General features: G+C 56.1%; 8 protein-coding genes across 8 annotated transcripts; 5 read left to right on the top strand and 3 right to left on the bottom strand.

Annotated features, from left to right (window-relative positions):
- Nucleotides 1–342: 342 nt before the first annotated feature.
- Nucleotides 343–2,234, top strand: F5144DRAFT_481947 (cytochrome P450; the record flags this gene model as incomplete). Its single annotated transcript, XM_066785312.1, has 5 exons — nt 343–499; nt 561–646; nt 809–1,064; nt 1,189–1,625; nt 1,869–2,234. The coding sequence occupies 5 exons, from the start codon at nt 343–345 to the stop codon at nt 2,232–2,234; spliced, it is 1,302 nt and encodes a 433-aa protein (XP_066646855.1).
- Nucleotides 2,235–6,161: 3,927 nt separating this feature from the next.
- On the top strand, nt 6,162–6,644 carry F5144DRAFT_545365 (uncharacterized protein; the record flags this gene model as incomplete). Its single annotated transcript, XM_066787357.1, has 3 exons — nt 6,162–6,264; nt 6,335–6,478; nt 6,544–6,644. 3 exons carry the CDS (start codon nt 6,162–6,164, stop codon nt 6,642–6,644), a joined length of 348 nt encoding a protein of 115 aa, XP_066646854.1.
- A 347-nt stretch (nt 6,645–6,991) lies between these two features.
- On the bottom strand, nt 6,992–7,550 carry F5144DRAFT_127536 (uncharacterized protein). Its single transcript, XM_066782272.1, has one exon. The coding sequence runs from the start codon at nt 7,390–7,392 to the stop codon at nt 7,087–7,089; it is 306 nt and encodes a 101-aa protein (XP_066646853.1). The 5' UTR covers nt 7,393–7,550; the 3' UTR covers nt 6,992–7,086.
- Nucleotides 7,551–12,619: 5,069 nt separating this feature from the next.
- Nucleotides 12,620–13,062, top strand: F5144DRAFT_599943 (uncharacterized protein; the record flags this gene model as incomplete). Its single annotated transcript, XM_066791039.1, has 2 exons — nt 12,620–12,746; nt 12,986–13,062. 2 exons carry the CDS (start codon nt 12,620–12,622, stop codon nt 13,060–13,062), a joined length of 204 nt encoding a protein of 67 aa, XP_066646852.1.
- A 3,041-nt stretch (nt 13,063–16,103) lies between these two features.
- F5144DRAFT_590630 (histone acetyltransferase ELP3-like protein) lies at nt 16,104–17,877 on the bottom strand (the record flags this gene model as incomplete). The annotated part of the gene is made up of 2 exons (XM_066790176.1): nt 16,104–17,530; nt 17,586–17,877. 2 exons carry the CDS (start codon nt 17,875–17,877, stop codon nt 16,104–16,106), a joined length of 1,719 nt encoding a protein of 572 aa, XP_066646851.1.
- Nucleotides 17,878–18,495: 618 nt separating this feature from the next.
- F5144DRAFT_484026 (succinyl-CoA synthetase-like protein) lies at nt 18,496–19,839 on the top strand (the record flags this gene model as incomplete). Its single annotated transcript, XM_066785416.1, has 5 exons — nt 18,496–18,662; nt 18,799–18,827; nt 18,909–19,035; nt 19,098–19,186; nt 19,250–19,839. The coding sequence occupies 5 exons, from the start codon at nt 18,496–18,498 to the stop codon at nt 19,837–19,839; spliced, it is 1,002 nt and encodes a 333-aa protein (XP_066646850.1).
- Nucleotides 19,840–20,460: 621 nt separating this feature from the next.
- F5144DRAFT_563095 (ubiquitin-conjugating enzyme/RWD-like protein) lies at nt 20,461–22,120 on the bottom strand. Its single transcript, XM_066788356.1, has 3 exons — nt 21,405–22,120; nt 21,022–21,293; nt 20,461–20,910 (listed from the first exon to the last, which is right to left on the bottom strand). The coding sequence occupies exons 1-3, from the start codon at nt 21,663–21,665 to the stop codon at nt 20,736–20,738; spliced, it is 708 nt and encodes a 235-aa protein (XP_066646849.1). The 5' UTR covers nt 21,666–22,120; the 3' UTR covers nt 20,461–20,735.
- F5144DRAFT_563090 (P-loop containing nucleoside triphosphate hydrolase protein) lies at nt 22,121–24,187 on the top strand. The gene is made up of 4 exons (XM_066788355.1): nt 22,121–22,522; nt 22,578–22,649; nt 22,739–23,548; nt 23,598–24,187. The coding sequence occupies exons 1-4, from the start codon at nt 22,520–22,522 to the stop codon at nt 24,102–24,104; spliced, it is 1,392 nt and encodes a 463-aa protein (XP_066646848.1). The 5' UTR covers nt 22,121–22,519; the 3' UTR covers nt 24,105–24,187.
- The last annotated feature ends 36 nt before the right edge of the window (nt 24,188–24,223 follow it).

Raw genomic sequence — 24,223 nt, 5'->3', positions numbered from 1 at the left:
CATGGGAAAGACTTGATATGAACATGTCACATCTCATGTGTCTGGCGTGATTGGCTACCCAACGCCGAGCCGCCTGCAGGATAGTTAGCGGACACCATGAGGGTGTGACCCCTGCAACAGGCCAACAACCGAAAACTCGAGACAAGGGATTGACTATTCCGGAGACGGGCAGCACAGCCATTGCTTCCCCGCTTCAAATACTCCCTGGTGACATCGAGCCTCGTTCCCGGGCTCTCACCTTGCAGCGTCGCACCAAGGCCTTATGACGGCCCACCACCGAGACACGGTGACATCAACAAACACCAACGAGAGACTCACGGTCACTGTGACCCACGGGCAAAGATGAGCGACCACCTTCTAGTCCTCATCCCGGGGCAGATACTCGAAGCAAGTGGGCTCACTAAATACCTGCTGGCGACTCTGGGAGCCCTTTTTGCCTACCTCCTAGCCTCCTACCTCGCTTCTCCCCTGAGGCAATATCCAGGTCCATTCCTGGCTAGTAAGTAACTGCAAGCTCCCAAACTCCAGAAAGACCCTATGATCTGACCGATGGTGCGTAGAATTTACCAATCTTTGGCGAACGTACCACATCGCCCAGGGCAGCTTCCACCACGTCCTGGTCCGTCTTCATGAGAAATACGGACCAGTTGTACGCATCGGACCAAACGTCCTCGATGTGGACGACCCCTCGCTGATTAAAACCGTTTTCAGCACCAAGGGGGCTTGGAAAAAGGTTCCACGCGCATCCCTTATCACCACACGTACCATTATGTAGCTCCTTTGCTGACAAAACATCATTGATAACAAGACCACCTACTACAGCTCCGGCAGCTCCCTTATCGACGGCCACATTGTGCACACCCTGTTTAGCCAGGACGACGAGGAGAAGCACGCGGCCGAGAAAAAGCCCATCGCCAAGTACTACTCTCCCGCCAGCGTGGCCACTCTTGAGCCCCTCATAGACAAGACGATCGCGCAGCTCTGTAGCGAGCTAGACAAGAGATTCGCTGCCACTAGCGGAGCTACCGGAAGGGCCTTTGACCTGGGCAGATGGATTTTGTACTGTTAGTAGGCCCTTTTCATTCTTCCCCCTCGGTAACCCCCCCCTTGCCACAGAAAAAGGGAGGAAACCAGAAGATAGGTATCTAACGAGGCCTGCGCCCCCATCAGATACCTGGGACGTTGTAGGTTCCGTAACCTTCTCCCAGCCACTCGGCTACCTCTCCGCCGGCGCCGACTTTGACGGCACCCTCCGTGCGGCCGAGAAGATCCAGGACTACTTCGCCTGGGTGGGATGCGTACCCTTCCTCGACCGCGTGCTGGAAAAGAACCGCATCGTCCAGCTATTCAAGCGCCCCGGAGAGATAAACGCTCTCGCGGGAAGCTGCGTGGGCCGGCTCATCGCGCGGTACCAGGGCGCCGACGCGTCACAATCCGAGAAAACCCCCACCGCTGCGCCGCCCCAGCCCGACTACCTCGACCGCTTCATCGAAGCCAAGTCCGCCAACCCCACCATCAGCGACGGCCAGATCGTCGGCTGGCTCATGATCAACATGCTCGCCGGCGCCGACACCACCGCCATCTCCATCCGCTCCGCCATTTACCACGCTCTACGCACCCCCGGCGTCTGGGCGCGCCTCCGCACCGAACTCACCTCCGCCGGGCTGCACCCCTCCCCCACCACCAAAAACCAACCCCCCACCATCGTCTCTTACAAACAAGCCCGCCGCCTGCCCTACCTCGACGCCGTCGTCCGCGAAGCCATCCGCTACCTGCCCGGCGTCGCGCTCGGCCTCGAGCGCTACGTGCCCGCCGGCGGCCAGCGCCTGGGCGTAGACCCTGCCAACAACGCCGCCCCCGTGCCGCAGGGCACGGTCCTCGCCTTCAACCCCTACATCATCAACCGCAACGCCGGGGTGTGGGGCGCGGACGCGCACGCCTTCCGGCCGGAGCGGTGGCTGCGCGGGGCGGGGGAGGGGGAGGGGCAGTTTGCGGCGCGGTTGCGGGCGATGAATGATGCGGATTTGAGTTTTGGGGCGGGGTCGAGGATGTGTATTGGGAAGCATCTGGGGCTGATGCAGGTGTATAAGGTGGTGGCGACGGTGGTGCTGGGGTATGAGGTGGAGCTGGTGCGGCCGGAGGGGGAGTTAAGGGTGGTGAATAGTTGGTTTCCGAGGCAGGAGGGGCTGGAGGTGAGGATGGTGCGGAGGGGGGCTGATGGCGGTGACGAGTAGGCTGTTTGTAAGGATGGGTTGTTGAAGATGCTGAAATGGGAGCTGGTTGTGGACCTACCTTGGCAACACCCCTCGCTTCTTGATAGGTATTTGTTGTGGTAAAGAAAGTGTGCCAGATTTTGTACTCCGGGATATACGCCTGCGAGGGCCCATCCGTAAAACCTGCTTTGAAGGGGGAGTTCAGGAACTATTCCCACTCGCTGTTCGCTTAGCCAACTCAGAAGAAGGTATCATGCCACTTGGGTTCCACACATAAACTACTAGCAGCTAATGAACCATGGGGATATCGAAGCTGCCAGGCCAGGGCCACCTTGAGCAAGGAGAAGGGCTGGAAATGACGAGGGGATGTGACGGGGCAACTCTATGTACGAATACCCACATGGTGACCCCTGAATAGGTGGTCTGCACGAACGTATGTTCCCAGAATTCAGGAAAATGTGTTTGCATCTCCTCGCACCCAAACTCGGACTGTCTTCTTATGGACAACATAGATCGGGGGAGCGGTTTGAGTCGACCTCAACCCAGGTTCAACACAGACAGCAGCGCACCTCTCCACCCTTAGAAATAGGACCGGGATTCGGGAGCTTCCCCTTTCCGTACTTGCTTTCTTCGGGCAACGAGAGCCACGGGACATGGTGCACCGCATCACGCAACGTCCCGCTCAGCCACGGTGCCGACCACTGGCCAATAAGATGGGCTACCAACTCCTCGCGAGATGCAGCCACCTCTTGCTTTTCAGCGGCAGGGGTGGGCCGGCCATGGGCCTCCTGTGTGGAACGTCCAGCGGCAGCCGTTTTGCGGAACGGCAGGGTATCTGGAGAGGAGAGAACTTGAAAAGGAAATTGAGGAGAGAGCAGACACGGTGCGAAAGACGTTGGGAGAATGGGAGGGTTGGTACGGAGGGGCGGGGACGTCGCAGATGTGACATATGCCTTGCTTCGACGCAAAGATCCCGGTTTGGCAGCTGGTATGCTCGATAGTCAGAGATCTTAGGTGTTGTCTGGCCGCCGAGTGATTAATGCCGTTTGATCGCCTCAGACTTTCGCAGAAAACTGGATGGCGACGGGGAGAGAGGCGTCATCTAATTACCGAAGCCGAGATTGCTGACGCCGGTACATGTAGTTCAAGCTGCATGTTCAAGTAAGGCGGTGGCATGCTAACTCTTGCTGCTGAGCCAACCTAGAAAAGTGCGGCGCCTATACAGGTATACAGTGATCGGCTAGCCGTCAGCTTTGACCGTCTCGCAACTGGGCTTGATCAGTGGCCAGGAGAGCGAGTGGAGTAAAAGGCCAGGCTGGTGAGAGTGTGAAACAGACGACCAAGGCCCTGATTGGTGCTCCAAGGAGGCATGCTTAATCAAGCGGGTAGCCGCGAGTTTGCTTTTCGAGTTCGAGTGTCAACAAGATGGGGAGCGTCCGTCCCAGCTGCAGGTATATGCCATGCGCAGGTCGAGAATGGGAGTTCGAAGGTCATCCCAACCAGCAAAAGTCCAAGACAGATGCTCCCGACTGCCTGCTGGACGATGGCAACCGCCTTCCACGGTGCCATGTTGTGTAGCAAAGCCCAAATACCAGCGAGGTCATTGACTTCAAGAGCAATGTGATTGTAAAATCATGCGTTGACTGGCAGTGATTTAACAATCCCGGCTTGACGAACTCCTTCCACGCCCAGTGTAACAGTCTTTGTGGGTAGATCTCGTTTATGTTATTCCGACGGCACACACGCCGTTAGGCATGTGTGCGACAAGCGTGAATGAAGTTGAGGTATTAATGGTATCCTGCCCCAAGGAGGTTACCTAGGTAGCCAGGCGGAGCGCGGACCCGCAGATAGAGATGGGTTGAGAGGCATTCGGTGCCACATAGGCAACCAGGATATAAAGCACGGTGGGCAAAAAGCGGCTCAAGGACGAGTGAATGCCCGTCGGGCGTTGCTAATTTGAAGGTCGCGTTGTCGGGGCTTTAGGGCGTGTTCGGAAGCGCTCGTCAACGATATACCCGGCGGGAAGCGAATCCAGTGCTGCGCCCCTGTGGTCTCGGCAGAAAGGGGGCGGCAGGCGCTCTGGAATCCTCACTTAATGTTCTGTCCAAGAAACCCAAAGTTAGCAAACTGTTATGAGGACTCGGGAACAGGCCACGAGGGAGAACGATGACGAGACACGAACCGAAGTACCAGCATCCACGGTCCACTCTCATCCGATGATAAACAAAAGCCCGACGCGTCTGTAAGCTCGGGCGTCGTAAGTCCGCTCCCACTGCTACACGACATCCACAATCAACGCGGCTCAACGAGCATTGGGACTCCGGGCAATGGGGTGTCGGAGGGGCCTCGAGATTCAAGGAAGAATTGGGGCGTCGCGGTGCCTGGAGAATAGCAAAGTCACAAGGGCGTGGGAGAAGGGGATGCAAGTCATCGGCTATCGGGAGCTCACCGCATTCATCAGTGGCGGCCTCGGAGAATGACGGGTGAAGAGACTTCAGGGCTTCAAGGTTCAGGGCTTCAGACTTCAGCGCCAGAACACTGAACAACCGTTTTTCCTTGTTTCTTCCTGTGTCACGCCCACCCCGGCTTCTTCTTCTCCTCGGTGTGCGGCCCCCGGGTTTTGGTGTGTTGCCATTGGCTCTGGACGCTCCCCTTGAGTCCACCACGCTGCGAGGCTGCGGCCAACAGAAGATACATGATACATTGAGTCTCCCCTATTCCCCATTCAGGCCCAACCAAATCAAACTCTGCAGGTTAACTGAGACACGAGGGCATTGCAACACATCCAATGTTACCCAAACAAGGCGGCATCTTGATCTGGACCACTTCGCGCCCCCATAGCTATGGCCCGCATCCCCGCCCCCCCCCCCCCCCCCCCCGTACCGGGGCGGCTTCAGCCGCTCCCGGTTCTCCCGCTCTTTTCATTTCGGTAAACTTTTCTCTTTTGGCCGCTTTTTCTTCCCTTCACCTGCCAAAGTTTTCCTCTTTCGGCAGAGCCGGCCGCTTTCGGGTCCTTAGCCTCCCCGGGTCGTAGCCCATACAGGTAGCGTACAGCGGCGAATAGCTAAACTTAGCTCCGCCCAGTCAGCCTGGCTTGGGCGTTTTAGCATGATCGGCACGGAAGTCAGGGGCCAAGGAGGTGCGGCTCGGCCACCACCACTTCCCCGCGGTTGGAAAACTTTGTTTGGGGTTGACGAGACACAGATGACGCCCGGAAAAGACACTAAGCTTCCGCCGCTGTGGATCGGAGCCGTCCCCCGGAAGTGGTCCGGAATGATGGGCAGCTATCAAGGTTGCCCACTTGGCTGTTTCGCCGGTCTCGTTGGTTTGCCACATCCAATTCCTTCTCCATCCCATGCCCATGTCAGCGGGCTCGGCATTTATTCCCCGGTATCTCGATGATACCGCGACGCTAGTGTTGTTCCTACACCTCGCTTGTTTCCCGTGGAAATGTGGCTTGCCAGCTTGAAATGTGACCTGTCAGTTTTTCCACTGCCGAGTCAGAAGCTTCAGATCCGCCGCTGCAAGCCCCCCGGGGAAGCAAGCTTTCGGATGCTTTCCAGATCATTGGAGGTCCCTTTCTTTTTTCTCCGACCATGAATCATTTTCTTGTTCCCAGGGCCCCTGGTTTGCCACTCGCTTGACATGGGGGACTATACGTTAACCGTTATGCCAAAAATTGAAGTCTTGTTGGCATTACTGAAACTATTCGCGCCTCCATGGCTCGCTGTCGGTTATGTGTTACCATAATACGCAGTTAGGTACCTACTGTAGTTACCCGGTAATGTGGCTGTACAGCACATGAACCCGACTGTCGTGACAATAACCATGGCAACAAAAGCAACAGATGCTGCATCAGAGAATCTGCAGTCAAGTCCGGAATGAGGCAGCTGATCTTCGGCGACAAGAGTCGAACCGTCATCTATAAAGAGGTGAGAGGACTGAATGATGGTTCTTGCCGATTTCCCCTTCATTCGCAACTCCGGCGGCGGCGAACTAGCAAGGACAGCAACCTTGGAGATCACCATCACCATCCGTGTCAGCAAGATGTGTAGGTCCCCTCCTTTGTCTTTGGTGATTGAAGCCACAAGGCCCTTACTCATCTGTTATGGTTCTCACAGGCAGGGAGGGTAACGCGAAAATCGAGGACGCAATTCGCACCATGGACAGCGTTTCTTTTCTCGGGATCGGTTCATGGACACAAGGCGTGCAAATCTTCGCCACCGATGGCTGCGAGATAATGCTCCCGACTCCTGCGTTGTCAGGTAAGTTCTGAGACAAGAAAGTCCTGCTTATACCCTCTCCCACATCATCTGACAATCATTATCAGCCTGGACGGCCTTAGGCCGTGAGAACACCTGGTATTGGTTTTCAGCTTATTCCGATCCGTGGTCCCCATTAAGGGTGCATCACCTGTCGAACCACGACTGAATCGGCAGCCGAGAAAACCCTGGCTTGAGCGGAGAGGACTCGGATACCGACTCGTCGTGGAGCTGCAGGTATCTAGACCCATCTTCCCGTGAATGAGAGGGAGTGGGATCGTTTTTGTTGGACACGTGGATTCTGAAAAATGGCTGGGGCTTGAGTTTCGCGCGGGGGTAGCAAAAGTACCTGGGTAAATAAACTTGTTTCTGCGGAAGACCGCCGCCGCCACCACAAGGTCCGACTGGCGGAATGGCTTCATCGCCACCTAGAACAAGACTTTTGTCCTCGTATTCAAGTCTCCTCTCTGCACGATGCAAAGAACGGAAATGGTGGGCAATAGTGTTGTGATTTGACCAGGAGTAGCCATGTTCACTACATGTATTAGCGCGTCATGCCAGCGCATCCGACGGTGAGAACGACAGAAGTGGCAGGCCGACTGAGCGATCATTCATGGCGAGCGAGCCAACCAAATGGGCGCTGCGCTGCCCCAGAACAATGCGGCGCGCCCTAATTTCGACACGTCGGGATGGCACGGGGGATGGGGGGCGCTGGCTGGCCCCTTAACGACTCTTGCGGCTCTTCCGAAAGGCTGGGCACAAGATGGTCCGAAAGGGGCTGAAAGACCATCGGCCCGGTATCGCAGAGTACCCGGGTGACCACCGAGGGCGCATGAAAACCTGGAAGGCTCCAGTGCTCCCCGCCTGAATGCCTGAATGGTTGGGGAGAGAACAAGAAGGAGGGGAACCTGGGCCATTCCAGATTTCCAATTCCCTCTTCTGGTTTGGGCCCCGACAGAAAAGTCTGATCGGTGAAATCGAGTGGATGAGCCTGTCCCAGGAGTCAAGCCCTGAGTGCTGGATCCGTTATGTTCCTGTTGTGGAATCGAGCGGTGATTCGGGTCAGGGCCAAACTGCCGCCAACGACTTCGTTTGATGAGTCTGATCCTCTCTGCGCGCCAGGGTTTGTGATTGCCTTGGTCAGACAAGTCGGAGGAGGCGTCGTATTTCTCGTTGCCGAGCTCACAAACTTGCTCCAGCGTGCTCCTGCAGTGGTCGGGTCATTCCGATGGCCTAACCTCGCCAGACCTCGCCAGCGAACACGATGGGGGACTCTTTGGCCTTCAATTGCACCAGTGTCCCCGAAGGCGCAGTTGCGCTAGGCTCTAGCCTCAGCGTAGCCCTTTTGTCGCTGAGTCGTGAGCTGTGGTATCGGGAGGCGTGAGTAGCAAAGGTAAAGGAGTTGTTTGGATCATATGGCGGATTAATTAGGTACCTTATCCATGGTGTCTGCTTGGGACTGCAATCGAGGAGGGCCCGCACATGCTGCATGCATGTGCATGCAAAGTAGAAGTGAGGTGCCTTGTTGCTCCGGTCCGCATTATCTGCTCCGTCTGGAAGACGAGTTTGACGCGCTGCGAGCAAAAAAAAACACCTTTGCCAGCAATCGGAAAAGCGTACGGCCAAGTTGAAACGGAGATAAAAAATGAAGCAAAACATACAACACCAGGGATTCGCTGGTCGTCACCGACCCAACTACTGGTCTGGCTCTCACGAGTTTAACGAGGGGAGAGCGGACGGGATCCCGTGCTTTCTCGTGGATATGGTCGTATGTGACGGTTGAGTGAGATTGTGTCGTTGATGAAGGTGCGCTCTGGTAGTCTACAGAAAGGTGCAAAAATACATACAACACCGAGGATTCCCCAGTCGTCACCGACCTGAGTACTAGTTCGGCTCTCACAAGTTTATCGAGGGGAGAGCGGACGGGATCCCGAGTTCTCTTGTGGATATGGTCGTATGTAAAAGGCAGATGGGTAAGCGTTGTTAATAAAATCGAGGTCCAGTACTCCACTCTGAATTCATCGTGGATGTAGCATAAAAGAAATGAAAAAGAAGAAGAAAAAAAAGTTACGCTGGTGAACGGGAGCCTCTCGCTAGAAATCGCTGCGCTCTACCGATCTGGAAAACAACGCTGTTGCCCGAAGGCGAAAGTGAGTATCCAAATTCCTTCTTATAAACCCCTTGCGCACAGAGCGAGCACGGGCTGATCGTGCAGGAGCCAAGACAGGCGATCTTGCCCCACAGATTTCAAGGACTCGCGAATAACCAAATTTGAGGCCCAACAATGAGCCAGAACACAGAGTCTGAAGGGCAAGGATTTCATAGGCAATTATATAGAACAACCGAGCGGTTTTCACGTTACGAGCACACCCGGAGCACGCCATTGACTTCTGCGCAAGCGTGCATGGGCGCATCGGCCAGCACTCCCCCTCTCCGACCCCAAGTTTGAGGCTGCTCAGGTGCATCTGCATATGGATGAGACTTCTCGCCTTCCCTTCCACGCATTACACTTAACGCCGTGAAGCGATCTTGCTGGACCAACGTTGAGGATTCATCTTCGCTATGTTACCCTGACTGGTCGGCTTCCTAGGGGAAACTGTACGAATATCCACACGAGCCCTGGATGATCTGCACGAACACATCTTGCTGTGTCGAGGAAAGTGTGGATGCATCTGTACGCAGCTAGACCCAAACTTACTCCTCATGGACAAGAACGGCTGAGATTCAAGCCCACCTCGCTTCAATGCAGTGCACTGTCTTCATCAGGAATGGTGCCCGGGCCTGAAGCCCGTTCGGCAGCTTCCCCGAACCCTCTTGTTGCTTCTTCTGGGGCCTAGGGGTGGCCGCCGGTGGCGGTTCGCTTCGATTGCGACAAGTCACTCCAGTCATTAGTCTCCCCCAATGCAAGCGTTCGATACCGCCAAGATGGCAAGAGACACGGAATATTGCGCAACGTCCCGCTCGCAGCTCCAGTCAGCCCCGATGCTGGATGCCCGCCGTCGACCAATGGGATAGGCAGCTAAACCCTTGCGAGATGCATCCACCCATTCCCCATCCTGCGGCAAGGGTGGGCGATGGAACTCCGCAAGTATGGGGCTGACGGTAGTTGCCGTTATGGAGGAACGACATGTCGTCAAGACATGGGAATCTGGTGATGCAGAAGGAAGAGCAGCGGCGCTCAAGGAATTGCCTGGGGGAATGCGAGGCATAGAGTGCGCTAGGAGCCACTCGGTGTTGCTAGTTGACCACTTCGAAGTCGTCGACGCACATTTACGTCCCCAACTCGCGGCTTATTAGCTGCTTGAGTGCTCGGCGTCGTTGATAGGCTTTGAGGTCTGGTCGCTGGTCAATTGGTTGGTGCCATTGAAATTGCATCACAGTTCCCGTAAATTAGGCCCGTCAAGGCACGAGAGTAACCAGTATCCGCTTACTTACGCAGGGATTTCCCCAACCCCGGCAGCTGCGTGCGTGCATGATGTGATCGAATGCCGATACACTCAGACGCGTTTGTGATCGAATTTGGCGGCCTCGCCCTGAATCCGATTGGCAAGCCCAACCTGAAGGAAAGGACGCAATTAAACGACGGCGAGCCTGCTGAAGATGCTAAGCCGAAAGCTGAGCTGTCTCGTTTCTCTGACCGTTGATCGATGCTGGAAGAAGGCGTGACTATGCTGCATCCTTTCTTAAACAAGCCGCAAACGAGTAGCTGTGAGTTTCCTCTTCGAATATCGACAGGGAAAGGGGTCGGCGCAGCAGGCTTCGTATGCCATACGACATGCGCAGCCACCCGGGGATAGGGGGGAATGCGCCCGTCATGCCAGCGAGGAACAAATCGGCAACCAGATTGGAAATGTCGGCTCAACTCAACGTTAGGCGTCTTGATGTGTGTTTGGCATCTACCCTGTCATGTTCTGACAAGAGGAAGAAAAGGTCGGCATCGCATATGTATACCATGGACGAAGGTATCGCAGCCTATCCTTCCAGTCAGGTATGTTGTCGATACGCAAGCACCGACGGGATTGGAGAGCGGAGGTAGACCGATGGACGAGTCGACGAGCGCCGTTGGAGCTAGTTGACACTCATGTTGCCAACACCTCGATTAAGCGGCGAGGTCTAACGAGCAAGAGTGAAGTCGTTCGGGGCGTGCGTATCTAGTGCGAAGCCAATTTGCTGCTGTCGGCACGAGTTCTTTGAGGAGGGGTTATGCGAGGGGCCCGCACTTAGCCCTCGCTCTCTATTGCGAAACGCAAAGTTAGCCAACAGTTAACAGTTGCCCTGCGGTGTTGGAAAGGAATGAAAATACAAAAGAATAACCAACTTTCCAACATGAGTGATCCATCATCAGTGAATAAACAGGAGGCTGTCTCAATCGTAACCCAGGCGTGGCGAGTCACGGAAACCGTCCATCAACAAATGGGTATCGCGTTTTGGGGAACGCGACGCAACGCGAATAAAAGCCGGCAGTTGCCGTTTCCAAAGAGTTGGCAGACTCGTGGGCCCGTCACGGGCAAGAGAATGGATCCAAGCAAAATAAAAGAGACAGGAGTCAGTCGGCTCGCCGCAGGTAGCTGTTGCATCACAACGAGTGATGGTCGCCAGGAGCTCGACATCTCAAACGGGGCGCGAGTGGGAGGAGGGATGGCTTCAAAGGGCAGGCAACCAGACATGAAGGCTTGGCTTCGGCCGCTTGGCGCCAAACGTTTGAGTCGGCAGTCGCGTTTCCTTCTTGCTCGGTGTGTGCGGTTTGTTGTCTTGCTATTGGCCGACAGCTGGCTCGGGCCGTACGGCTGCAGAAGGGAACATTCGACGACAAGAATCATGAGCTCTTGGGCATGCACGGCCGGGCAAGAGGGCCGAGACATGCCAACCAACCCACAGTCCCACATCCCAGCCACACCCCTCTGCATTGCATTTGCATGAGACTTTTTTATTATCCAGTGAGGACCTGGGTTCCTTTCTTTTGCTCCTCGCTTTGAATCTGTTCAATTAAATCCGCAGGGTTTACCCCTTTCGACAGACACCCGGGAGCCAAGCCGAGTGTCGGCTCTCTGAGATCGGCCCGCCAAGTGGCTGTAAAAAAATCTTCCGACCACCGAACACAGAGCTGAACTGAGAACCATGGTCGAACCAGTCGGGACCTTGTCTTCCTGACAACGATCGACATGGGGCTGGCAGGGGGCAGTGAACTCCAGCCGACATCTTCCGCGAAGTGCCAAAATAAGTAAAAGAATAGATAAAAGAAGGCGCCCATCTACTTGGGGGGGTACCTTGGAAGTTGGAGGCGTCACTTCCAACCCAAGCCCCTGGGGCTTGGCCTGGCCGTTAGGGATGCGGCATGCCTAGGCATGGCTTCGCCCGCCTAACCTTCTTCAACCAAAAGCCCCGAACCCACGGCACCGGATTCGATTGTGCCGGTTCAATATGCAAATCGGCTGCGAGCCGGTGCTTCCGGTCGATAGTTGCCCCTTTGGGGCCTGGCCTCATGAACCCCAGAAGCTCAAAGCATCGAGATGAATACTAGGTACATATCTAGATTTATGGGATACCCCTGCCGACTCAGAGTTCTTGGTTGGCTCTAAAAACCTTTCGCCTGAGGTTGAGGCCTACCACCATTCATGACCTGTGTGCTTTCCCACCCCACGGGTGACTTTCAGACCACCACGGTTCCTCCCGGCTTCTCCTCGCCGTTGACCCCGGGCGGGAAGTGCGTAAGATATTCCCGATCTAAGTTAGCGTCAAGAAAAGACCCTGGGCGACTCTCAGCTATAGGTATCGCCCGCATAATGGATGGCCCGATGGTACACACATCGCGGTGACAGCACATCGGCGATGGGAAAAGCAAAACATGACTGGGAGTGCATCTGCACGAGATACCGCAAGAGGGCAGTAACCCAGTTGGAGAGCTTTTGGGCGATTGTGCTTCGTCTATAAGAGGGGAGGGTAAGACAGGTAGCCGGTATCGAAATCTCGTTCATCCACAATCTCGAACCTCAACAATTGAGCCCAAGCAGCTGAGATCACCAAGTTACAACCACCCGCTGCACTGTTGACACAACGTGTAGGCCCTCCCACGCCGCTCAAGCATCATTGATATCACCGGGCTCGTACTCGTGTATTGTGCTTGCAGCCGGCGGAACTACCCCGATGAACGACAACGAGGACGCAAGCCCCATGATGGACGACGTGCTTCTCGGGATCGATAAGCGGGTGGGGTCACTACTCGTCTATGCAATCGATGGCCCGGAGATAACGCTGCCAGATCCGGTGTCAGGTAAGTCCCTCCGAGACAGCACATTACTTACCCCCGTCCCGGCTTCCCCTGCGTTAGATGTTTTCAGATTTAACCACCACTCTCAGCTTCGGAAACCCTGAGCCTTGAGAATGTCTCGAGTTATCAGTTTTCAGCTCACTGCCTTCCGTGGTCACAAGGGCTGGTTCAAGGTCTACCGGAATCGTATGGTTGGTGGTGGGTCGACAATGGAAGAAGCGGCTGTGCTCTCGGTGACACAGAAGATCTTGTGATCAACAAAGACGAAACCGCCTCCTCGTGGAGCCGTGGTCACCTGCACCTCTCTGCCTTCGAATAAGCAAAGCAGGATCCTGAGATAATACTGCCCATTTGACGGGTGGTGGGATCGTGAAAAAGAATGCTGGGATCTCCGATGTACGAGCAGTGGAAAAATAAATGGATGCCGAGATCCGACCGGCACCAATGGCTACCTACCTATTCGCCCCTTCAGAGGCCTGAAACAGGCTTTTGCCCTCGTATAATAAAGCTTGCTTCTTTTGTGTGCTGGAGATAGCGCTGACTGTGGGGAAGACCGTTGTGTTTTGATCGACGAACGAAAAGAGTTGGTCCTCGCGCATCGCATCCTGCATTTCGGTGGAAAAGATGGGGGAGGGAGGGGAGTGGGGGTCCCACGGCGGAGGGCAACCAGCCCGTCGCTACCCAGCTGCTGAGAAACCCCGTGCGCCCCGGGTACCTAATCTTGACATGCCTGGAGGGCGGTAAAGAGCGTTGCTCTTGTGGCTATTTCGAAGGGCCAGTGGAATCTTGAGGTGATCCAAAAACTAACAAGGGATGCCTTGGGTAGGGGATTGCAGCGGCCGGTCGTTGCTTTTCCGCCTTGATCACAGGCTTCCATCCCGGTGACCCGGTTTCACCGTTCACCGTGTTTGCAAGCTGTAAATTCACAGAAATGGAGAAATAGCGCGTGTCACTCTGCCCCGCAAGGCTCTGCGCAAAGAAAGTGCACATGAAATTGATGAGAAGTCGGAAGGCCTCCAGGCTCCAGGCTCCAGGCTCCAATGTTTTCCAGTCTGCCCGCAGCCCGGTCGCCTGAAGCCGTTGGTGGGCGAACCACCCACCATGCTCACCAGGCGCCTTGCGACAGGGTCAAACGGGGAACGCCAATTGAAGAATTACATTTCCCTCACTCGGCTTAGCCTTCTGTTCAGTGGAATCGAGTGGAATCGAACGGAATTGGATGGATGAGTGTCTCACAGGCGCTTTCTGTTTGGGCTCTTTCTTAATTCTCACCGGGCACAGAGTGACCCCAAAATGGAATGTTCCGACGAGCGAGCAGCACATCCAAACCCAAGTTCGACGGTGCCCGGGCGTTTGCCCTCGAGCGGGCTCGACGGTGATTTCCAGCCTCCTCAGTGGCAACCCGTCCCCCGGAAACAACCGAAGCGCCTAAATCTCCAGGCCCTACTGCCCCGGCGTGCAGTTAGATGCGGCAGTCGAAACAGGGCACCCGTGCCTCGTCCGTTCGAAACGCACCTATTGAACCATTCGTCCCTGTCATGGCAGCGAACCGGCATTTGAGATCATGCGCAGCGGCATCTGACGTCTCCATCCAAAGCGCTGAGTCTCTTGTTTCTTATGCCCATCCTCCTGCCCCCGAGGATCTTCTGGAACCTGTTCGGTTGCTTAAGTGACCTCGTCTTCATCAACCGTAACAGGCCAACGCAGAACAGAAGCACAGCCGTCCATACTAACGTCACCTAAACCGCAGGTCTTGCAGCAAGACTCTTCAACCCGCCTACTCCCACGCCGGGGAACATAGTTACCGACAATCTTCATCACTCCCACCGACCCAACCGTTGAAGACAACAAAGTTATCCCCACTCTCTCCCACGCCAAAAAAAAAAAAAAAAACGTTCCCGGGACCGTCGGCTGTCAGAGGGGAAGGCCCTTTAGCAGACTGAGAAGAGAAAGGGAAAAGAGATCAAGATGGACAGCTTCTAGTCCCGGGTCGTGCCGGCTCTAGCTTTAGGGCCGCTGTTATCTCTGTCGCCCCAAGACCCAGCGACGGTGTTGTGCCGCCGTGCGCTGCAGTCGAAGCTGGCATCGAGTCTATGTGCAAGCCAACATAGACTCGGCAGCCGTGCAACTCAGCATCAGGCCTTCCGCCCTGCCGGTGCTGCGGCCCTCCGGTGTCGGCTCACTCGACCCTCTCTCTAGAAGGTGCCGAAAAGAATGCCGCCTCGTAACGCAGCAGACACGGAAGTCCGGGTCATTGACGACGAATCACGCAAGTGTGTACAAACAATGTCGAAACACAGTCAATCGGGCTTGATAAGGTGACTAAGTGGCCGGTTATTCAATCCCTCGTGCCCTTTGGGTTGTTCACCTTCCATGGCGAGATATTAAGCTTGAAACTAGTTGCCATCGCCGGTATCGAGGAGCGACCGGACGGATTGATTGAACTGCCGCGGCGGCGCCCTCCTGCTGGAAGATATCCATCCTCCCTCAGGATAGACGCCTGCCCGCCCCTTCGACAGTCCTCATGGCCCTTCTCAAGTAAAAAAAAAAAACCGTGTGCTATTAGTTGAGCTAACTTACAACAGGTCGAGCAAAGACGACTCCATGTGACGTTCTCAGTCCAAATACTCACGTGCTCACTACGACCCGATAGAACCGATTCGACGGAATTCGCGGCTGGGGTCCGCTCCAGATATGCAAGTTGCAGCCACTCAGAAGCTGTCCGCACCAGATAGGTAGCTGAGCAAGTAGGGGGTAGCTAGCTACCTGCCGTCCGATCTTGTGCTGCGGGGCTAGAGGGTGGGATGCTCATGATTCGTCGTGGCCGTTTTCGAAGGACATCGGCCCAGAGACTGACCCTCCGACCTAGGTAGGAAAGTCTTTGTGGTTTTTTGCCATCGTTTACTCGGTACCTCCCTCTCCTTATTTCTCGTGTTGGGCATGGCGGATAAGCTGACTGGGGTGACGAAACACCCTGGTCAATGGTTTCATTACTTACCCCGGCAGGATCGTTAGAGTTATGCAGAACGGCACTAGGATGTGGTCACTACGGCCAAAAGGCGAGCATAGATACCTAGCTATGCTTGTTTTACCTAGGTTAATTCTCTTCAGGGGTGCAATATTGTCCCTCACCGTGGCCCCTCCTAGGCTCAAGAATGATGAGAATGCAACGGAGGCTAGAAATCCATATTCCATGCACATTTTGAACTATCCAGTCATGGCAGATGATGCTTATCCCCGCGAACGCCTCCCAAGTTATGCATGCTCGTGTCGTGTCACCCAACGCCAAGTTGTCCGTGAAACAGCCAGCCCGAAAAAAACATTTTTCTGACCAGCTTCCATGCCGCCTGCCGTTGCCATCTATTCCTCCGGCCCCGGCCTCCCATCGAGCCACTTGCTCATGTAAGGACCATCCAGCCAGTACCCTAACTTGGCATAGTAACTCCGGACGCCCACCCCCGAGATAACACTAATCTTCTCACTCCCATGCTCCTCCCGCGCGATCCGCTCCGCCTCCTCCATCAACAACGTCCCAAAGCCCTGGTGCTGGAACTTTCTCGGGTCGCGCGCATGCACGGGCACCGCCATGCCATACACGTGCAGCTCGCGCACCAGGCTGGTCGGCTGCCCGACCAGCTCCTCGCGGAACGTGTACTTCTCGCTGCACTTGCGCAGCCGAAGCAGCGCAACCAGGATATCCTGCTTGGGGTCCTCGTAGGCGAGGAAGGTCTCCCAGCCGCCGTTGGCCGTGTAATCCCTGCGGACGAGCTCGATCTGGTTGGGGCGGATCTTGTGCTTGACCTCGTTGACGCCGACCTCGCGCGTGCGCACATCGCGACAGGTGGTGCCGAAGTCCATCATGCGCGCCAGCGCCAGCTCCCGCAGGTTGCCATTCTCCACGCCCGACGAGACGAGCGGCATGGGGATGTCGCGCTGGACCCGGTAGATGCGCGTCCAGGGCGGCACGAGCGCGAGGATGCGCGCCACCAGGTCGATGAGCCCGTTGGGTGTGTAGTTCTGGTACCGGCCTGTGCGCCAGAGCTCGTAGAGTCCCGTGCCGCGGATCACTAGCGTCGGGTAGATCTTGAGGCCGTCGGTGCGGAAGGCGGGGGACTCGAAATACTCTTTGAACTGGTCTAGGTCGCGCTCCATGCCGACGTTGGGAAGATCGGGCATCATGTGGCTGACGACCTTGAAGCCGGCGTCCTTGGAGAGGCAGAAAGTCTCGGCCACGGCCGCTACGGTGTGGCCACGGTTGGTGTCGCGGGCGACGTCTTCGTACAACGACTGGACACCCACTTCGAGGCGGGTGCAGCCATACCGAAGCATACTGGAGAGGTGTGGTTGCAGGCAGTAATCCGGCCGCGTCTCGATGGTGATACCCACGCACTTGATGCTGCTCTGCTCGCCAGCCCGGACGGCCTCGTCCACGTTCAGGGTCCCGTATCCGCTCAGCGCGTTGTGAAGCTGTGATATGAACTCGTCCCTATATGATTCCGGCAGTGACAGAAATGTACCGCCCATGATAATGAATTCCACTTTATCCACCGAGTGGCCAAGCGCCTTGAGCTGGTCGACTCGCCCGCGAGCCTGTTCGAACGGGTCGTACCGAGCCCGGATGGCTCTCATGGAAGTTGGTTCATAGCCCGTGTATGATTGCGTGCTATATTCGAAGTCTGAGTCCGGTCCGCCGGGGCAGTAGACGCAAATGTTGCCTGTGTACGCAATGTGAGGGCAACGGTGTGGCTTGCACATCACAGCCACGACAGCGATACCGGAAGATGTGCCTAGCAGGTGTTAGTGGTCGGAAGCTTTCTTATCTTCGAGGACGAGACAACTCACGGATCGGCTTCGCGATGAGCCTCGGGAGGATGTACTTCTTGTAATGCTCGGGTACCGCCGCGATAATGGCAGTGAGAGGAGGTACATTGTTGATCTTGTGCTTTTTGGCTAGTTTGGATCGGAGGGTGTTGAGATTGATGTCTTTTCGAGGCCGGCTCGGATCCCTGGCCGCTTCGTGGTCTTCGATTAGGGCGCTAGCAATATCCGCACAGCATCGGAGGAAGCGCTCGTTTTCTGACGGCAGGTTTGCGTCCTTCTTTCGAATTGTCGCCGTTACCGTCGTCGTCGCCATCGCGGCTGGAGGCGAGGTGGAGGCCCTGTCGAATGCCTTGTGTGATTTGTTGCTATGCTAATTGAAGGGCGCGGATGCTTTTGGCCGTGTCGCTTCCCGGTGCCGTCCTGATGCGTGATGGTTTGGTGTGACGATTCAAGATCTGTCTGGTAATTTTGGCGGGGTAAAACCGTTGTAACGTGAAATTGTAATACCATTTAGCTCGGCTTAACACACGGCTGCTGTCTTGGTATCCACAAAAAATAATCTGCACACTTTACCACTTACATACAGCACGTGGGGTCAGACCCCGGAAGCTCCCGATCTTGTGCCGCTAGCCAAGGCCGGCGGGTTTCATCGGAAAAATACTACCGCCGCAATTGCCGAGACTTTGCGCCTGGACCAATGACCGCAGCCTGGCCCTTGCTTGTCAGATGGAGAGGAGCCCTGTTGGTTGGAGCTGGAGACAATTTTGGCCATGGTCGCGGTTTGGAGAGAAATGACGAAGGCCGTTGCATCCCGTTAGTTAAACGACCCTCAACCAAGCCATCACTATCCTGCATTGGCCGCCCTCTCCGCTCACCTTGCCCCGACGACATCCTTCCGACTTCTCCCTTGCTCACTTCAAAACACAGCACAATGCAGGCGTTCTCGAGGCAATCGCGGCCCGCGGGCGCTCTCCTGCGACAGCTTGCCCAGAGGAACTACAGCTCCTCCGTCTCCCCCTATGCCGCAACCATTCAGAACCTTCGCATCAACGGCGACACCAAGGTCCTCTACCAGGGTTTCACCGGCAAGCAGGGAACGTGAGTACCCAATATTCATCTGTTTCTTTCGCACTGCAACCTCGTTGTGCGACTTATCGCGGCTCGCGGTTTACCCCCCCGGCGCAGAGTTAGGGGTCGTAAAAAGAGTCAAGACTAACGGCGAGTGTTATTACAGATTCCACGCGCAACAGGCGATCGATTATGGTAATTTTACCTAGAACCGAACGAGGACTATCCAGACAGCGCCGGGGCGAACATGGGATCTAATACGCGCGATTTGTTCAGGCACCAAGGTTGTTGGCGGGACCAACCCCAAGAAGGCCGGTCAAACGCATCTCGGCCTCCCCGTCTTCGCCAACGTCAGCGACGCCGTGAAGGAGACGGGCGCGAATGCGACAGCCATATTCGTGCCGTAAGGAGACCTTAAAACAACTCACCCGAGGCAAGCCGCGCTAACAAGCTGCGGATCAACAGGCCCCCACTTGCGGCTGCTGGTATCGAGGAGGCTATCGCCGCCGAGGTCCCGCTCGTTGTGTGCATTACGGAGGGCATTCCCCAGCATGGTCAGTCGCGAGCAGGAGAATGAATCGGCGCAGATGTGGACAAGGGTTTTGACATGGTTTCAGACATGGTGCGCATCACCTCGATGCTCAAGTCGCAGAGCAAGACCCGCCTTGTGGGACCCAACTGCCCTGGTATCATCGCCCCCGGCCAGTGCAAGATCGGCATCATGCCCGGCTTCATCCACAAGCGCGGCCGCATCGGCATCGTCAGCCGCTCCGGCACCCTGACCTACGAGGCCGTCAACCAGACGACCCACGCCGGCCTGGGCCAGTCGCTCGTCGTCGGCATCGGCGGCGACCCCTTCAGCGGCACCAACTTCATCGACTGCCTCAAGGTCTTCCTCGAGGACCCGGAGACGGACGGCATCATCATGATCGGCGAGATCGGCGGCTCCGCCGAGGAGGACGCCGCTGACTTCATCCGCGAGAACAACACTGTCAACGGCGGCAAGCCCGTCGTGTCCTTCATCGCCGGCATCTCGGCGCCCCCCGGCCGCCGCATGGGCCACGCCGGCGCCATCGTCTCCGGTGGCAAGGGCGGTGCCGACTCCAAGATCAAGGCCCTCGAGGCCGCCGGCGTCATCGTCGAGCGGTCGCCCGCCGGTCTGGGCAAGGCCCTCCGCGACGAGTTCGTCAGGCGCGATCTGCTCTAGGCGCGAGCACTGTAGTATCATGGTAATGCTATCCCGGTGCTGGCCTTGTACATGTTGGTCCTTTCCTCTTTTTTTGGTCGCTGCGAGTGAATGCGGAAGTGACTAGAGATGAGGCGGCGGTTGTGAGAGTAAGGAGACTACGCTCGGGGAGCGGGGTGAACCTAAGGCATTAGCAAACTTATAGACTAGGGGGGACTTGGTGGTTTGGCATAATACGTTTGTGCATTATGAGCCTCTTGTTGTTTTATCTTGCAGTTCACCACCCTTCTTCACGGCCCATCTGCATGTTGGTGCATGCAAAATCGTTGTCCTCCTCGAGGTTGCGTCCGAAAGCGTGGTGCATGAGTTACCGGATAGCATCGCCGATGGGGGTGGTCGGCCAAGCAAATGTGGTTATCTTGCGGGTTCAGCTGAGCATGTTTGCATGCGGGAGACTCGATGTCGGCTCCCGTTTCGACGTAAGCAACACAGAGCCGGAAAAGCGGTTGCCGTGCGAAAGAGGCAGTGCCGTCCTACCCAAAATAAGAACCACGCTCGGCGGCGTTTAGAAGGGCTGATCTCACGCCGTTTACTGTGCAGATTCAGCCTGTCCGCCCCTGGACGACGTGGTAATTGAGAGACATGTTGGAGGCAAGGTGTTCCATTTGGATTTCGTCTAAACACTAAAAGAGAAAACAATCACAAAGTCCCATAAAGTTATCCGCCGATGCGCCATCCATAAACTCCTTTCCTTATGCGTGTAGGGACAAGTAGGATCGGCCTCTGCCCGCCGGCGACGCCTAACACCGCTCGTCTCCCCCCCGTGCCCGCCGCAACCGTGTGAAGTGGCGCTTTGGAGTGTAGCTAGATACGCCGCGCTCAATCCACTGATTATATGGGACGTCGGTTTGGCTATACTACTGCTCGCCGAGGAGCCGCGCGGTGATGTCGCCCATGTACGCTTCCTCCAGTTCGTAGTCCTCGCCCCCGTTGCGGTCGATACCCACGAAGATGAAAGCGTCGACTACGGCATCAACCTCGAAGCCCATGTTGACAAACCGATCCACCAAGTCCTTATTATAGCCTTTGTATCTGCAAGAAAGACGAAAACAATCCTCCGTTGTTAGCATGATCCCAGTCCCATGGCTGCTAATGATGTCCTCAACCCCAGTTAGACCTCGCCATATCTAAAGAACAACGTACCGCGATGGATCGTCCTTGACAACAGGTGTGGTTGACTTTTCGTAGTTGTGCGTCAGCGTTTCCCTCCGTGGGGCGCCGGCATGCTTCACCGCCCAGTCGTGAGCTTTGGCGGCAAACTCGTTCGGTTGCTCCATCATCATCTTCGCGACTTCGGCGTCTTGCGGGTCTTTGGGGTTCGGCGATTCGAGGAGCATGCGTAGCGAGATGAGCGCCATCTTGATGGTGCCGACAGGGGACCACCCCGAACCGAGTGTGTCGAGGCAAATGGCTCCCTAGTAACGCTGCGAGTTAACCTCTGTCGTCTTGCCCTTGATGCCCGAGCCCCGTCTGCCTTGCCCCGCTCTCCGTTTGCTTCCTGCCTTCTCTGCGACGCTCGGACCTACCGTCACACTGCTGACGTTTGGGTGCCAGATCTTGGTGTCGAATTTCATGATGGGCGACTTGAAGGGGTACATGTCGGGGACGACAATATCGATTTGGTAGGTGCCTCCGGCATAGGGTGTGTCGGGTGGCCCTGGGAAAGTTCCCTTGAGATGCGTCAAGTTGGAGGGGTCAACGGGGTTTGCCAGGACCCCCGAGTTATCCTTGTCATTGTGAATGTCGGCTAGTTCCTTCGCAATACGTCGCTCGCGGGTGGTGGCCATGACGGTCGACGATGTCCAAGGAAAAGAGTCGGAGCGCTGATGGTTGTGGTTCGGCTACACGTGGTTGAGGCTGCGGTTTCGCGGCAGAAGACGATAGAGTGGGTGTGGGGGAGATCGCAAGGGGGCGAGTACTTAGGTACTTCTTGGAGGGGTAGCGCTGAAATGTGGTTCGTTCTCGCCAAATTTAGGACAGCGATAGAAACTCGTCTATCGTCGATGGGAATGAAGGTGGTTTGGTAGAAATAGTATCGCTACGAAATTGAAACAGCCTTGTCAGGTGTCTAAAGCTTTCTCGGATGGTCTTTCCCACTAACAAGCACTCCGTCATTGCGGGTCGCGGCCAGAACTCAGCCGACGAAGGGCAAGGCGCTTCGCCTCCAGCTCTGGAATGGGTGTTTAAACACGGGCAGCCTTGGTATTTTGCCCAAGCAAGTCTTCCAGGCCTACAACTGCATCGCTGATAATAACCAGTGCGTAACCTAAGAAGGATCTCTCAGACTGGTGGACAACACAGATTGCATCCCCATTCTCTCTCCTGTGCCATTTACGGATTACACAAAGCTGGTGGGCTGATTTGATGTCATTGGTGGTGCAACATCTTTGGACCCACTCCCTGGTTGGCGCGTTCCTCTGCCGCCTGGCGGCTCCCAACAAAGCTCGCCTCAAGCTCGCACCGACCATCGACATCGCACCTCGACCAACAAACCTAGACCCGCCGCCAGATCACTCATCGTCCGCATCACCACACTACGCACTGGGAACCTTCAGCAACGCACCTTGTGTGTCAATAAATCCCGTAGCACCAAAGCCGATCGTTTACTCCGTCGCTTCGACCAAGGTCGCACACCAGCACCATGGTACAGTTAGCTCAGTCGAACATGACCGCTAAGTGGGCTCTGACGGTTCTTCTAGGGTCAAAATCAATCCGGCATGGGCGGCGGTATGGGCGGTGGGAAGGATGGGCGAGATGATAAGGACAAGAAGGTTCGGCTTCCTAGGGGTCGCGGCGGTCATCTACCATCGCCAACCAAGGCGTCGCCGAGTACATCACTGACCAGCCTTGCCACGAACAGAAGGACAAGCCCAAGTATGAGCCACCCCCGAGGCCGACCGCGCGCATCGGCCGCAAGAAGAAGAGGGCCGGTGGCACTAGCGCGGCCGCAAAGATGCCTCCCGTTTTCCCCACGAGCCGATGCAAGCTCCGACTGCTGCGCATGCAGCGCATCCACGATCACCTGCTGTTGGAAGAGGAGTTTGTCGAGAACCAAGAACGCCTTCGGAAAGCAAAGGCTGTCAAGGACAACTCGGCACCCACTTTAGAGCTAGAATCCACAGACCGGGTCGCCGACGAACGCAGCCGTGTTGACGACATGCGGGGCAGCCCCATGGGAGTTGGCACGCTCGAGGAAATGATCGACGATGACCACGCCATCGTTTCCAGCACAACTGGGCCGGAGTACTACGTCAGTATCATGAGCTTTGTCGACAAGGATCTGCTGGAGCCCGGCGCCAGCGTACTGCTGCACCACAAAACCGTCAGCATCGTCGGCGTCCTCACAGACGATACAGACCCGCTTGTGAGCGTCATGAAGCTAGACAAGGCGCCCACGGAGTCGTATGCGGATATCGGTGGCTTGGAGCAACAGATCCAAGAGGTGCGAGAGTCGGTCGAGCTGCCCCTGTTGCATCCCGAACTATACGAGGAGATGGGCATTAAGCCACCCAAGGGTGTCATTCTCTACGGTGCACCTGGTACCGGAAAGACGCTTCTGGCCAAGGCTGTGGCCAACCAAACCTCTGCCACGTTCCTGCGCATTGTCGGAAGCGAGCTAATCCAAAAGTACCTCGGTGATGGTCCCCGGTTGGTTCGGCAATTGTTCCAGGTAGGCTTCACCGGACTAATCACCTCGAGCTTCCACTGACGTACTTCAGGTTGCCGCTGAGAACGCCCCCTCGATCGTGTTTATCGATGAGATCGACGCCATTGGCACAAAACGTTACGACTCCACCTCGGGTGGCGAGCGCGAAGTGCAGCGGACCATGCTGGAACTGCTCAACCAGCTCGACGGCTTCGACGACCGCGGTGACGTGAAAGTTATCATGGCCACCAACAAAATCGAGACACTTGATCCGGCCCTCATCCGACCTGGCCGTATCGACCGCAAGATCTTGTTCGAGAACCCCGACCAAAACACCAAGCGCAAGATCTTCACGCTGCACACGAGCAAGATGTCCCTTAACGAGGACGTCGATCTGGAGGAGTTTATCGCCCAGAAGGATGACCTTTCGGGCGCTGACATCAAGGCCATCTGCTCCGAGGCCGGTCTCATGGCTCTCCGGGAGCGCCGCATGCGCGTGCAGATGGCCGACTTCCGCGCCGCCCGTGAGCGGGTGCTACGTACAAAGCAGGAGGGTGAACCGGAGGGCTTGTATCTGTAATTCCGTATATAAGGAGAAGCTGGCCGCTTAGCGGAGAGCTAGCCGAATGCAAAGAGACAAGCGATGCTGGTGCATAACATTTGTGTTTTCGGCCCCTTGAATGATGAGGCTGTGACCGT

Source organism: Chaetomium tenue (assembly GCF_020726465.1).
Source record: "Chaetomium tenue strain MPI-SDFR-AT-0079 chromosome Unknown F5144scaffold_2, whole genome shotgun sequence".
NCBI classification, from domain to species: Eukaryota; Fungi; Ascomycota; class Sordariomycetes; order Sordariales; family Chaetomiaceae; genus Chaetomium; species Chaetomium tenue.
This window is presented reverse-complemented; position numbering and strand designations above follow the sequence as displayed.